The sequence below is a fragment of the Salvelinus sp. IW2-2015 genome, linkage group LG7 (genome assembly GCF_002910315.2).
Source record: "Salvelinus sp. IW2-2015 linkage group LG7, ASM291031v2, whole genome shotgun sequence".
NCBI lineage: Eukaryota > Metazoa > Chordata > Actinopteri > Salmoniformes > Salmonidae > Salvelinus > Salvelinus sp. IW2-2015.
In genome coordinates this window covers 25,433,157-25,448,639 of record NC_036847.1, presented here as the reverse complement: position 1 = coordinate 25,448,639, position 15,483 = coordinate 25,433,157, and the positions used below count along the sequence as shown (strand labels likewise).

Genomic DNA, 15,483 nt, shown 5'->3' with positions numbered 1-15,483 from the left:
CCGAACAAGGAGTCCAAGGACAGACCAAACACATTCAATATATTAAAAAAATCTACATTGATTGCCCTAATATTGGCCAAACATATAAAGTTAACTCTGGAATTCTTTTCAGGCGTAAAATACCTGCTTATACAGAACTCAAAAGCTTGAGGAATATAGGAATAATACAATTAAAAAAACATTACAAAAGGCATTACAAAAAAAATACAAACAGGCAATGAATAGGTAACTAGTTTAATCATTCTGATGACTTGAGCGAGGGGCAAAGCTGGACATCTAAATATCACGCAATCGATATTCTGGAAGCGTTCAGTTGAACTTGATTGAATGGGAACCAACTCTAGCTTTACACGTGCAGGTTTATCAAGCCCTATACAACCCACTGCTATGTATTAGTGGCAATATCCAAAAACAATGCAAAGAGTGGTTCTCTAAACAAGGAAGGAACACATCTGTTAGAAAGGTTATAAAACAGCTAAAAGTAAGACATGATTCAAATATTTTAAACAATTGTCTACTTAAAATAAAGGTTTGAGAATTGTCCAAAACCTTTGTAATGAGACTGTAAAGTGATAAATACAGTATGATGTAAGTAGGGATAGCAGGCAAGACAGAGACTGGTAAGTTGCTGGTGTTGCCACTGTGTGGTGTCACTAACAAAGAAAGACTGTGTCAATCAGATTAATGTATACATTTGAGTCATTTAGCATTTTTTACCTAGTCGGCTCAGGGATGTGAGGGCCATATCATGACGAAAAGACCAGTATCCTGACACGGTCTTGACAGTGTTCAAAAGCTGCACAGATGTTCTCTCACAAGTAATAGAGGAGGACACAGGACTGTGGGCTTTCACAGGAGCACAGCACTCACTGGAAGAGGACCGAGAGGGGTTCTCATGGGCCTTTTCTCAAYTASATTTGCTCAACTCCTGCATCCTCTCTTGCCTCCTTTTGAAAAAGGGAATCGAGGAGATGTGGCAAGGAGATTGAACGTGGATGAAAATACTTGTTTGAAATAAGAAGCTCCTTCTCCACTCGCGCGTCATCAGGCAAATTACGTTTACAGGGGTGGATCCCAAAATAAATGTTGTGCAAGACATTTTATAGAAAAAAGGATAAGTAGCATATCTCTTAAATGTGTGCATGATTTTCTCCTCTGACAACACAAAACACGTTTTTCAAAGGGGGTGTGGCAAATATCAAAACTCTTTTGTGGTAGAATACACTTGTGCTTCCTCGCCAAAAGGAGGCTACTGAGGGGAGGATTATCTTCCGTTTGCCTACTACAGATTTTACACAGTCCTCGACCACTTATCAGTTTCCAGGTCAGAGGAGAGAACAGAGGACAGACTTTCACCCAAACGAGAAAAGGACATAGGCTGCTGGTGTCACTTTCATGACCTATTATGACACCAATTCCTGTTAAGGTTCTCTTTCCCGTGTCGTAGCTACGTAACCATGGCCACGGTACTCACAAACTGGTTCCTTGGTGTCAAGCCAGGCAGCCTAGCAGTAGGAGATGGAGACCAATGTATAAGAACTCTGTATCTCTTGTTGTGGATCCCGTTTCATGTGACAGCAAACTCCTTGATTTTGAAGAATAGAACTTTGGCAAACCAGCTGCTCATCATGATGCACTATTAGTGGCAGGGTATCTTCATTCCATTCTCTTTTTCAAACACATGAGCAGCGAAGAAGGAAAATGCAACCGTTTTAAAAGGGTTTCTAGCAAGGGAGGAAACTGAAGCGTGTTGCTTCAATATGGCAGCTCAAATAGAGTCAGTCACTGCTTTAAAATAAGACAAGGTATCAAGGATGGGCAAGCTACTTCAGTCAAACATTCCCCATAGCATGGGCCTCTAGAGAATCAAACAGGTCATCTTCAGCAGTCCAGGAATATCAGGGGCAGAGTCTGTAGAAGGGCTTGCAGGGTTGAGTCTAAAGGACAGAGCAGGGGTTAGGCAATCCCCCAGACAGTCTTCATTTCAGGATGATGTGGTAGCCGTCATTCGTCTCGGCTGTTGATAAAGAAATGGAGCCAAAGTCATGAAGGGTGATACCGAAAACATTTCTCCACTCCCCAATATTTGTGGCAAAAGAAAATGGATTGAATGACTCTCATACCTTTCATTGTGTCCAAAACAAAACATACTTCATCCTGGAAGTTTTGAATCATCTGTGAGAAATGAGAGATTCCATCTTAGAGGCCAGGAACAGTGTACACATTAGGACTCAGACTTAAGGCAGACTGATCCAGAAACAAAAGGCTGTCTAAAAATCAGACCCTATTCAGTAGTGCACCACTTCTGAGACGAGCCATACCTCGTCACTGACCAGGACATGTATACCAGTGGGTCCCTGTTTAAAGATCTGACTGATCTGTCTGGGTGAGATGTTGAATAGCTGAGCGATCTTCTCTGTCAGCTCAACTGCTGTCAAGTCCTCCAGGTAGATGGCATGGTACACTGCAAAAGAAAACAGAAGTGTACAAGGATATATATTGTCAATCATTTTCATAACACCCTATGTATCTAACAGTGTATTATGCCGTAACATCAGAGCTATCCTTATGCTATCATTTGGCGCATTGCGCCGCCATCAGCAAGTAAGTAAGCAAGCATGTGTTATGAATGCTTTATATATAGAACACACACACACCGAAGAAAGTGCTGCTAGCTGTGTCTCCGTTCTCATGTTTCTGCTGCTGTTCCCGAGCCTGCTGGGACTCCTGGCACACATACACCGTCAGCCTGGGACGTACCACTCTGCGCGCACACACAGAAATGAGCTGACACGAGAAACTTCTCACACTCAATAATTGATTAAATTCAATAGGCATTTCCATATTGCAGTATGAATGGTGCAATATGGAAGTAGAGTGGTAAGGAAGTACACCTACCGGCCTTTCAGTGCGTTGAAGAGCCTAATACCATCTGCTGGCCCACAGATCTGAATGACATCTTCCCTGGTCAGCTTCAACAGATCTGCCCCTGGAACATAGAACAATCAGTCTAATACTCAAAGAATATAGATATTATTTCAGACTGACTTCCACAACATGACAACAAAGTTGAGAATATAAATTCACCGCAAGAAATTATATATTGACCTTCTTACCTGAGAAATTAGTGAAGAGCCGACAGAACGGTGAAAAGCGGTTTCTATGTAGCCACTGCTGAGCATCCTGTGGTGTTGCCGCAGGTAACAGGTTCTATTTGTTCCAAAAGAGACGCAGACAGGCAGGGCAAAAGCCATCAAATTATGTTGTTAAACTGTGGATTTGTTTTAAAAGTGTACAATCAATTCCACTGTAAGGTCAGATATATACAGCCAGGTAGGAGTAGTTTCTCTGAGCTAACCCATCCCACAACATGCTAAAAGGAGGAATAAAGCCCCATTACAATGTCAGAGTAGATAGAATATCACTGTAGCAGTTATCCACTTCTGCACAGAAACACACAAAGAATGAATCAAATAAAAATTGTTTGTCATCTTGTTCAATTGTTCTACACGTAAACAGATCTGCTCGGAGCCTGGTCAGAGAAGAAGTGTGTGCAATACATATCCCACCTTTGCTTTAAAAAGGCAAAACGATTCAACATTCAAACTAGAAAAATCATTAAATAAATTAATATATACCTGATGGACACTTTCAATGTCTCTTGTAAGCAGATGGGTCGACAACTGTAAGGCATAATGTCTCAATTTTTAAATTGTATTTTATCAACCCCCCCCCCCCCCCCCCCCCAAGCCCCCAAAAACCTTGCTTATGTATTTCTGTCTAAAATGGGGGTAAAACACAAGGGGTGATATTTTGACAGTGCAATCAGCGAGGCTATTGTCAAAATATATCTTATCACTATCAACACTCAGCACTGCATTTATTTCAAAACTAGTTTACATGTATGACTATTACATACATCATGAAGAGGTGTTGTTATAAATACTGGTACAAGTACTCTGAGTATTAAAGTAGCCTGGTCCCAGAACTATTTTAGCTCTTGCCAACTCAATTGCCAATGTTTGGCATGACAATGAGTGACAAGGAGTTTGCATGATAGCACAAACAGATTGGCACTCAGGCTAAAATCAGTCTTCTTTGACACAAACGCCACTTATGTCAAAAATTAAAGTGGGCCTTAGGGAGAGTTAAGGTAGATGTTGCTGCCTAATACTAGTGAAGACATCACAACTATGAAATAACACATATGGAATCATGTAGTAACCAAAAAAGTGTTAAACAAATCAAAATATATTTTATATTTGAGATTCTTCAAAGTAGCCACCCTTTTCCTTGATGACAGCTTTGCACACTCTTGGCATTCTCTCAACCAGCTTCATGAGGTAGTCACCTGGAATGCATTTCAATTAACAGGTGTGCCTTGTTAAAAGTTAATTTGTGGAATTTCTTTCCTTCTAATGCGTTTGAGCCAATCAGTTGTGTTGTGACATGGTAGGGGTGGTATACAGAAGATAGCCCTATTTGGTAAAATACCAAGTCCATATTATGGCAAGAACAGCTCAAATAAGCAAAGAGAAAATGACATTCCATCATCACTTTAAGACATGAAGATCAGTCAATGCGGAACATTTCATGAACTTTAAAGTTTCTTCAAGTGCACGGTCTGATTTATTTAGAATTTAAGGCACACTTAACCAGCATGGCTACCACAGCATTCTGCAGCGACACGCCATCCCATCTGGTTTGCGCTCAGTGGTACTATCATTTAATTTTCAACAATACAATGACCCAACACACCCCCAGGCTGCGTAAGGGCTATTTGACCAAGAAGGAGAGTAATGGAGTGCTGAATCAGATGACCTGGCCTCCACAATCACCCAACCTCAACCCAATTGAGATGGTTTGGGATGAGTTGGACCGCAGAGTTAAGGAAAAGCAGCCAACAATTTCTCAGCATATGTGGGAACTCCTTCAAGACTGTTGGAAAAGCATTCCAGGTAAAGCTGGTTGAGAGAATGCCAAGAGTGTGCAAAGCTGTCATCAAGGCAAAGGGTGGCTACTTCAAGGAATCTCAAATATGTTCTGATTTGTTTAACACTTTTTTGGTAGAAAATAGTACAAATAAAGAAAATCCCTTGAATGAGTAGGTGTCTAAACTTTTGACTGGTACTGTACTTATCAGCATTATCAGACAGCAAGCAATAGGGTTAATAAGTGCAATCAATAATTTAAAGATTATATATTATACATCAGTGAATATTGCACACTCCCACATTCTGTTTGAGTCTGTCTAAACCATGAAGTCTGCATCTTTAATCAAAGTCAGACATTTAGAAAATGTTGGAAACTTACAATCGTATCAGTCAGACAGCTTTCAATCTATATTGGATAATAATGCGGGAGAAAGAAGGGAGAAAAGGTGTACATACCCTTTATAAAACTGAACTGATAGGTGCATAGACATGGATGTATAGGCTTATTTCAAGGTCTGTTTCCATCTATCAACCGTATTAATAATTTGGGATGTGCGTCATACAATAGATTCTTTATGGAGGACGACAGTCTACTGCATTAGTTAAATGGTTGCTTTGATGGACCGAAAAACAAAAGGGCATGTTTCATCCATGTATTAGTAACTGGAATCTAGGAACTCATGAATGGGGGGGGGGGGGATCACAATTCTTGCACTAGTCAAAAATAATAGAACTGTTCAAAGCAAATAGACCTATCCAACTTTTATGACACTTCTCATTCTGCAGGTTCTTATAAAGTAGTCTGGTATTCTAACCCAAATCTGACGAGACTTATCCATGCATCACCTTTCCTTTTCACAAAGAATTTCAGACAGAAAACCAATACAGTATTGCCATATATATTCATTATTTTGTTAAATATGTTCGACTACATGCAAATGTGATCAATGGAAAATGGGTACACAAATGGACAGCTCTCTCATGCGAAAACATAATGATGTCATGTTAAAGTGTGTGCTGCTTTGAAATTAAAACAACATGTAATGATTGCAAAGTCATTCTCAGCCTCAGTCCTCATTCTTTCAGTTTAGTTTAATCTCCCACTATAGACACTTTTCTACAGTATTTCACTAGTCCTGCTGCCAACAGCAAAAGCATGACCACAATGTGTCAACTTCAGTTATGTGAAAGAAGCTGGACTTTAAACATGTAGATATGGGGTTAGTTTGAAGGGATGGAGCAGGAGATGATGAGCCTTGGGTGGGTTTAGGACACACAATGGGACGTACTTACATCTGCCACCTGAACAACTGGCTCTGGCTGGTGACCGGGGGATCCATTTCTGGGAAGGACAGAGAAAAATTACTTGAAAATGTTGGGAGGGACTTAATGGGAGTAGATGGAAAACAAACAGAAATTCCAAAATCAAACAAAAAAAACTGTTGTATTAGACATTGCACCCCCATAATATTATATAAATTAGCAGTGTGGTTCAGAACAGGCTGCATGTTTATGTCCTGATCCCTACCCCTCTGCCACTGGAAAACTGTTGTGTGTGCTGTTGAAGCCAGGCGATGGGGAGTTATTGACATAGGTGACCTCTGGCCAGGGAGAGCACTGCAAGAGAACATTTCTGTTATTCTRGTAGAGAGGGACCTAGGCTCTTTACTTAATCCAGCTCTCCAGATGTTAGTTCTTGATTTCAGAAAGTAATCCTGTGTTGTACATCATTTCTATACATTATGATTAAATTATTGATACAAAAATTAAATGCATAATTTCGTTCATGTTTCTTTATCTCTTAGACATACTGACTACTACCACACCCCTTCCTCTCCAAATCCCTCCACCCCTTTTCCCATTCACTCAACACACTGACTCCAACCTCTGTTAGGATGGTGGTTTCATAGGATGGCTGGTATTTCTCCTTCTCCTGAGGCGCCCTCTTCTCCATCTTCTCTCTGTCCGTCTTCTGCTTCCTGTCTGCACCTTTAGGCTGCCACAGGTGAGGTAAAGTTATGTTTATTATGGATAGCACCATGACAGGGATCAAATGAAGCTAACATCTAATGTACCTTTGAATGACAAAAGTTAACCCATTTTCATTGTTTTTGCTCAGACTTTCTTCTCACCTTGAAGACTTTGACCTGACAGCTGGCAGAATGCTGGTGCTCTGTATACTCGTCGCCATCATTCTCTTTGAAAGTGTCGATCTGAATGCGAAAAGGCACGCCCTTTTCTCCCCCATGCTTCCGCATGGTGAACTCTGTGCTGATGCAGTGAACCTAAAACAAGGATTGTCATGACTATTTGAAAACTGGTGGATGTTGTTTTATTCAATAAAAGAGAGAGCTCTATTTTTTTGAAAACCATTTGTTTCCATTCCATTCAGACAGCCTTGGACTGATGTTAGACGATAAGCTACGACCAACCTTATGAAAACAACTATGTGGGTGTGTTTATCATGCTACCTGGATAAAAACAGAGGTTCTTTTTGATGGGTCCCACAGGAACTCCACCGTGTTAAGCTGAGTAGGGTTAGCCCTGGGGTCGACCATGCCAACTGACATGGGGATATCTGCAATGGAGCAACACGAGACARGTTATCAGAAGGATTGTGTGAGCAAACTAACTACATGTTATGCAGCCTGTTGTCAATCATCATTTCATTCAGTGAAGATACAGCTCTGTGTTATTTAAAGCAATTCCAGTTCCACAGTCTTAAAAACAGCCCTTTCAGTCCTTCTTCACCCACGGTAGTCCAATACCCTTCCCAGACAGAGGCAGAGAGCTCACCCAGGTCGAGGATGCGGTCTCCAGGCCTGTTCCAGCGCCAGCCCTCCAGCTGCTGGTGCTCTGTGTACTGAAGACGCCGGTCATGGAAGACCACTCGGATGATGCTCTGAGGACACACAGAAACATCACTGAGGAACCAGGAAGTACCTGCACTACTGGTAGAAGACATAGGAAATTACAGAATTGGAATAGGCCCAGACAAACAAACGCTCACTCTCATGCCTATGGTCATGACTCATTGTGTTCTTGTTCATCTTACCTTCACCATTTTGCCAGTGATTTCTGGGAGTTCACCCATTTTCCGATTGTCAAGCATTCGAATTTCATAAGACTGTCCTGAAATCAAAAGACATAAGTTCATAAACATACCACATCATTGTCTTGCTATTTCTTTAAATTAGCAACAAATTCACAAGAAAAGCACAATCATGAAAATGGAACACAGACAGATGCTAACCTTGGTTGAGGTAGGTAAGTGTTTCATCGTGCAGTTTGATGGCAGGCGAGGTCGCTGCACACAGAACATACTGGAAAGGAAGAATCTTGTTCTCACTGTCAGGCGGCAGGTTGGACTCCTCCTGCTTAAAGATGGGTAGGGCCAGCACATCGCTGGAGAAAGAGATGCAAGACAACATGGTCAATGAACTGGCAAGCCAAAGTCTTTTACAAGCACATGATATTGGCATAGTATCAACATGTCTGAAACAACTCAACAGGCCTTGAATCTCCCCAGTATGAGACTGAGGGAGGAGACTAATTTCTTAAAATAACCTCCTTTGTAAATTCTGTTACCCATACAATAAATGTAGGCATAGATAAATGTATCACTAGGAGACACTGGAAAAAGGAGAAGTGATATATAACATTTTCTTTCTTTACAGTTAATTAGTTATGATGGTTAAAAACTTGTGGGGGGAAAAAACTACCTTGGTATCCAGCCTGGGTATCTCATCCCCTCTCTCAACATAAGAATTTCACTGACAATAAGGCACTTTCCAGGCACTTCAGTATCATGTAACAGAACACTTACAAAACAAACAAAAGAGCAGTCTGAAAGAGAGAGCCGTATCCCTTACACAAACTGTTCCTGACTGCAAAATCCCAAGTTTTTTAAAATACTTTTTTTCACCTTTATTTAACCAGGAAGGCAAGTTGAGAACAAGTTCTCATTTACAATTGCGACCTGGCCAAGATAAAGCAAAGCAGTTCGACACATACAACAACACAGAGTTACACATGGAGTAAAACAAACATACAGTCAATAATGCAGTAGAAAAATAAGTCTATATACAATGTGAGCAAATGAGGTGAGATAAGGGAGGTAAAGGCTAAAAAAGGCCATGGTGGCGAAGTAAATACAATATAGCAAGTAAAACACTGGAATGGTAGATTTGCAGTGGAAGAATGTGCAAAGTAGAAATAGAAATAATGGGGTGCAAAGGAGCTAAATAAATAAATAAATACAGTAGGGGAAGCGGTAGTTGTTTGGGCTAAATTATAGATGGGCTATGTACAGGTGCATAAGGCCTCCTCTTTTCTGGCATAAGAACAACCCTCAAGAGAGAACTGATGGAAGTTTAGGCCTATGCATGACCAGTGCATACTTTTGGCAGACATTATGCTAATTTTTTCATCGATGAAACATTTGATCTCCATACAGTTTACTGTTTGCAAAACTAGAATATGTAACAAACAGAGTGGACTGTGTTTTGTAGACTTTACCCTTTGACAAAATAAAAAATAAAAAACTGTTGTTTAGGAGTGCAAGGGAAAATGTAGTTTTTGCACACGTGCACTTCACACAGTAGGCGTTCCCTAACTGAAATATGCTACAATGCACCAATAGGCTCTCACTAGATGGTGCATGGCCCTGCCTACCTCCTTGCTTGTTCTGTCCACTATGATTCATTTGCTCCCATTGGAAACGAAAGGCTCTGGTCTATCTTGGGTTAGTTACAAAACATATTTATTTCAATTCTAACATATCAGTGCATTTTCAATAGACTTCCAATGATGATTCATACCTCATACTGTATGCCCCAGCTCCAAGCTCCTGTCCAATGCCAGAGAGACTGGCATCAAAGTCCTGGACCAGACCTGACTCAATCACCTCATCAGTGAGCGGCAACTTCAGAGCCCAAGCCATGGCGACGATACGTGAATCTGATTCCAGTCGAACTTGTCTCAAATTTTAGTCCCTGGCCTCAAAATTCCAATCTGCTAATTTCTTAAAGCCTGGCAGAGGTCTGCTGCTACCAAGCTGGAAGAGAAAAGCCATGATAGATACACCGTTTGGTACCATTATATGTCAGTTTAGCAAGGAGAGTGTAAAGACTATTTGTTTTAATATAGGCCTAGCAAATTAACTGACAGATCATAGATAGTTAGCGATGCCAGATTGTGTGGACAACAAAAAGTAATCACAGCAGACAGGTACTTAACTATCCCTGACAGTCCCACATTGAAGATATTGAAGATAGAATGACTGATAACGTATATGGTGTGTGTAACCGTGAATGTAACATTGCTAGCAATGAAAATKGGGCATACAAGCTGGCTAGCTCAGCAGCTGAGGACCTATCGGACTAAACTCCACCCCACAGTGGCGTTTAGTCCGCTATTGTGGAACTATTGTGGGACTCTGAATGAATGTTAGCTAGCTAACCGTTAACTACTAAACAGGTCAACACATCACAATAGGTTTGTGTTAAATATGAAGTTCGATTATGATAGCACTTCTAGTAATTAGATTACGTTAGCCATCGAACTTACCTTGGAAACCAAGTAAATTGGCTAGCTACTGTAGCTAACTCTGCGACCGTTGCATTCCATGTCTCGGTTGTTCCCTCGTTCTCGCACTATAAACAACATACGATTGCTACCTAACCAGCTAGCTAACTACTCTTCGGGAAAACAGCCCTGTGGACACCGATTATTTGAATATAACGAGCACTAATTAAGTCGTATATGGTAGTTAATTAAATCTACATTAAAATGTATCGTTATACAGACACAAGTCACGAAAAAAAAATGCTTCTTTATCTAGCTAGCTAGACAAATAGCAATTTTCGCAAACCATATCATAGCTGCAAAGCAGTCAAGAATAACTGAGAACTTCCGGGTCACGGATTTTTGGAATCCTTCAGAATAAGAGTCCCGTCCTGTATACTTTGTAAATGAATAATTAGGGGAGAAATTATGGAAATGTGCACAACTATCGATACATTTTATGCTAATTCTCGTACAAAAATTATCAAAAGTATTTATATAAGATATTATGTGATGTATTTGTTTATATAAAACTACTAACTAATATGACCACTATGTAGAAAGGGGAGACTCACAAACATGGATGGTGTTCTCAGTTTTACTCTGTGACCCCACGTGTCACAGGATTCGTCTAAAGTTAACCAATACAAATGAATGGAAGTATRGAGGTAGTTTTGTGCCAACAAAAATAAGGGGTTAAATATGTGAAGAAGAAAAAAAATACTATAATAACAATAATAAATATATTTACAATACCAGTCAACACACCTACAATTTTCAAGAGTCTTTCTTTCTTTTTACTATTTTCTACATTGTAGAATAATAGTGAATACATCAAAACTATTAAATAACACATGGAATCATGTAGTAAGCTAAAAAGTGTAAAACAAATCAAAATAGATTTAAGATTTGAGATTCTTCAAAGTAGCCACCCTTTGCCTTGATGACAGTCTTGCACACTCTTGGCATTCTCTCAACCAGCTTCACCTGGAATGCTTTTCCAACAGTCCAAGGAGTTCCCACATATGATGAGCACTTGTTGGCTGCTTTTTCTTCTGCAGTCCAACTCATCCCAAACCATCTCAATTGGGTTGAGGTCGGGTGATTGTGGAGGCCAGGTCATCTGATGCAGCACTACATTACTCTCCTTCTTGGTCAAATAGTCCCCTTCACATCCTGGAGGTGTGTTGGGTCATTGTCCTGTTGAAAAACAAATGATAGTACCACTAAGCACAAACCAGATGGGATGGGGTATCGCTGCAGAATGCTGTGGTAGCCATGCTGGTTAAGTGTGCCTTGAATTCTAAATAAATCACTGAGTGTCACCAGCAATGCACCCCCACACCATCACACCACCTCCTCCATGCTTCACGGTGGGAACCACACATGCGGAGATCAACTTGTGGACTTGTTTACGTGCTGCTGTGCGGTTTGTTGCTAACGTTACTTTGATACCTGCCAACTTTACAGTTTTTACTTTTTAATTACCGTTAAAAAAAATAATCCCTCACTCAACTTTTTTCATTCAACTTTTTCACCCCGGATGCTTTATCTGGACATGATTCTACACGATCTCCACCAGCCGAAGCTAAGTAGTAACATTAACATTATGCCTTCTAATTGCAGTCGCTGTACTCATAATATACAGGAGAACGATCGCCTTCTGGTGAGGATAGCTGTGCTGCAAGCCCAGCTTCAGACGCAATCGTTAGGCCAGGGTAATTTAAGTGTAGGAAAGGATGAAACAGCATCTGTGCCACCAATAAGTACAGATAGTAGTATAAATCCCCTTGCACAGTCCCCGCAGCCGGACAATTTTCTCATGGCTTCTGAAAGGAAGCTCAACCGGTCTCGCTCATTCAGCCGACAGAAGCTTTAAACCGGTTTTCCCCATTAAGCAACGAGTCGGAGTCAGAGACGGAGCCTTCTCTGGTCTCTCCTCCACCCGTTACGGGTCTGAGACATCGAAGCCTCCCACCATTAGCTCTGACAAATTGAAAACCCTAGTCATTGGCGACTCCATTACCCACAGTATTGGACTTAAAAAGAATCATCCAGCGATCATACACTGTTTACCGACGTTAAGGCTAGTCTGAAGATGGTGCTGGCTAAGGCTAAAACTGGCGAGTGTAGAGAGTATAGGGATATTGTTATCCACGTCGGCACCAACAATGTTAGAATGAAACACTCAGAGGTCACCAAGTGCAACATAGCTTCAATGTGTAAATCAGCTAGAAAGATGTGTCAGCATTGAGTAATTGTCTCTGGCCCCCTATCGGTTAGGGGGAGTGATGAGCTCTACAGCAGAGTCTCACAATTCAATCGCTGGTTGAAAACTGTTTTCTGCCCCTCCCAAAAGATAGAATTTGTAGATAATTGGCCCTCTTTCTGGGACTCACCCACAAACAGGACCAAGCCTGGCCTACTGAGGAGTGACGGACTCCATCCTAGCTGGAGTGGTGCTCTCATCTTATCTATGAACATTGACAGGGCTCTAACTCCTCTAGCTCCACAATGAGATAGGGTGCAGGCCAGGCAGCAGGCTGTTAGCTAGCCTGCCAGCTTAGTGGAGTCTGCCACTAGCACAGTCAGTGTAGTCAGCTTAGCTATCCCCATTGAGACCATGTCTGTGCCTCGATCTAGGTTGGGCAAAACTGTTCGCTCTAGCAATCTCACTAGAATAAAGACCTCCTTCATTCATGTCATTATTGAAAGAGATTGTGATATCTCACATCTCAAAATAGGTCTACTTAATGTTAGATCCCTCACTTCCAAGGCAGTTATAGTCAATTAACTAATCACTGATCATAATCTTGATGTGATTGGCCTGACTGAAACATGGCTTAAGCCTGATGAATTTACTGTGTTAAATGAGGCCTCTCCTCCTGGTTACACTAGTGACCATCCCCCACGCTTCCCGCAAAGGCGGAGGTGTTGCTAACATTTCCGATAACAAATTTCAATAAAAAATTTTTTTTCAAGACTGCATTTTTGTCTTTTGAGCTTCTAGTCATGAAATCTATGCAGCCTACTTAATCACTTTTTATAGATACTGTTTACAGGCCTCAGGGGCCATATACAGCGTTCCTAACTGAGTTCCCTGAATTCCTATCGGACCTTGTAGTCATGGCAGATAATATTCGCATTTTTGGTGACTTTAATATTCACATGGAAAAGTCCTCAGACCCACTCCAAAAGGCTTTTGGAGCCATCATTGACTCAGTGGGTTTTGTCCAACATGTCTTCAAACTTACTCACTGCCACAGTCATACTCTGAACATAGTTTTGTCCCGTGGAATAAATATTGTCGATCTAAATGTTTTTCCTCAAAATCCTGGACTATCGGACCACCATTTTATTACGTTTGCAATCGCAACAAATAATCTGCTCAGACCCCAACCAAGGATCATCAAAAGCCATGCTATAAATTCTCAGACAACCCAAAGATTCCTAGATGCCCTTCCAGACTACCACCACCTACCCAAGGACGTCAGAGTACAAAAATCGGTTAACCACCTAACTGAAGAACTAAATTTAACCTTACGTAATACCCTAGATGCAGTCGCATCCCTAAAAACAAAAAACAGGTGTCATAAGAAACTAGCTCCCTGGTATACAGAAAATACCCGAGCCCTGAATCAAGCTTCCAGAAAATTGGAACGGAAATGGCGCTACACCAAACTGGAAGTCTTCCTATTAGCTTGGAAAGACAGTACCGTGCAGTATCGAAGAGTCCTCACTGCTGCTCGATCATCCTATTTTTCCACACTTAATTGAGGAGAATAAGAACAATCCAAAATGTATTTTTTATACTGTCACAAAGCTAACTAAAAAGCAGCACTCCCCAAGAGAGGATGGCTTTCACTTCAGCAGTGATAAATTCATGAAATTCTTTTGACGAAAAGATCATGATCATTAAAAAGCAAATTACGGACTTCTCTTTAAATCTGCGTATTTCTCCAAAGCTCAGTTGTCCTGAGTGTGCACAACACTGCCAGGACCTGTGATCAAGGAAGACATTCAAGTTTTTTAATACTATATCTTGACACATTGATGAAAATAGTCATGGCCTCTAAACCTTCAAGCTGCATACTGGACCCTATTCCAACTAAACTACTGAAAGAGCTGCTTCCTGTGCTTGGCCCTCCTATTTTGAACATAATGAACACCTCCCTATCCACCGGATGTGTACCAAACTCACTAAAAGTGGCAGTAATAAGGACTCTCTTGAAAAAGCCAAACCTTGACCCAGAAAATATTTAAAAAACATCGGCCTATATCGAATCTCCCATTCCTCTAAACATTTTTAGAAAAAGCTGTTACGCAGAAACTCACTGCCTTTCTGAAGACAAACAATGTATACGAAATTCTTCAGTCTGGTTTTAGACCCCATCATAGCACTGAGACTGCACTCGTGAAGGTGGTAAATTACCTTTTAATGGTGTCAGACCAAGGCTTTGCATCTGTCCTCGTGCTCCTAGACCTTAGTGCTGCTTTTGATACCATCAATCACCACATTCTTTTGGAGAGATTGGAAACCCAAATTGGTCTACACGGACAAGTTCTAGCCTGGTTCAGATCTTATCTGTCGGAAATATATCAGTTTGTCTCTGTGGATGGTTTATCCTCTGACAAATCAACTGTACATTTTGGTGTTCCTCAAGGTTCCGTTTTAGGACCACTATTGTTTTCACTATATATTTGACCTCTTGGTGATGTCATTCGGAAACTTAATGTTAACTTTCACTGCTATGCGGACGATACACAGCTGTACATTTCGATGAAACATGGTGAAGCCCTAAAATTGCCCTCCCTGGAAGCCTGTGTTTCAGACATAAGGAAGTGGATGGTGGCATTTTTAAAAACTTTTAAACACGAACAAAACAGAAATACTAGTTCTAGGTCCCAAGAAACAAAGAGATCTTCTTTTGGATCTGACAATTCATCTTGATGGTTGTACAGTTGTCTCAAATTAAATTGTGAC

The 15,483-nt window shown here is 40.9% G+C and overlaps 1 protein-coding gene across 2 annotated transcripts; it reads right to left on the bottom strand.

The window, feature by feature from the left end:
• Positions 1-220: 220 nt before the first annotated feature.
• Positions 221-10,849, bottom strand: LOC111966718 (transcription factor CP2). Of its 2 annotated transcripts, XM_023991596.2 has the most exons (18): positions 10,503-10,849; positions 9,755-9,990; positions 8,188-8,339; positions 7,990-8,066; positions 7,731-7,836; positions 7,406-7,512; positions 7,067-7,219; positions 6,820-6,930; positions 6,463-6,551; positions 6,228-6,276; positions 5,314-5,340; positions 3,639-3,683; positions 3,117-3,210; positions 2,899-2,989; positions 2,658-2,764; positions 2,322-2,464; positions 2,124-2,175; positions 221-2,017 (listed from the first exon to the last, which is right to left on the bottom strand). In XM_023991596.2, exons 2-18 carry the CDS (start codon positions 9,874-9,876, stop codon positions 1,980-1,982), a joined length of 1,563 nt encoding a protein of 520 aa, XP_023847364.1. In that variant the 5' UTR covers positions 9,877-9,990; positions 10,503-10,849; the 3' UTR covers positions 221-1,979. The 2 variants fall into 2 exon arrangements, with proteins under 2 accessions (XP_023847364.1, XP_070300675.1); XM_070444574.1 differs by lacking the exon at positions 5,314-5,340.
• Between the last annotated feature and the right edge of the window lie 4,634 nt (positions 10,850-15,483).

Bases quoted from the DNA above. Each gene is read 5' to 3' on its own strand.
- LOC111966718 (XM_023991596.2), bottom strand. From the start codon at position 9,876: ATGGCTTGGGCTCTGAAGTTGCCGCTCACTGATGAGGTGATTGAGTCA. The intron at 8,067-8,187 runs GTTAGCATCTGT...TTTTGATTTCAG, and splicing joins ACTTACCTACCTCAACCAAG to GACAGTCTTATGAAATTCGA. The intron at 2,176-2,321 runs GTATGGCTCGTC...CATTTCTCACAG, and splicing joins ATGTCCTGGTCAGTGACGAG to ATGATTCAAAACTTCCAGGA.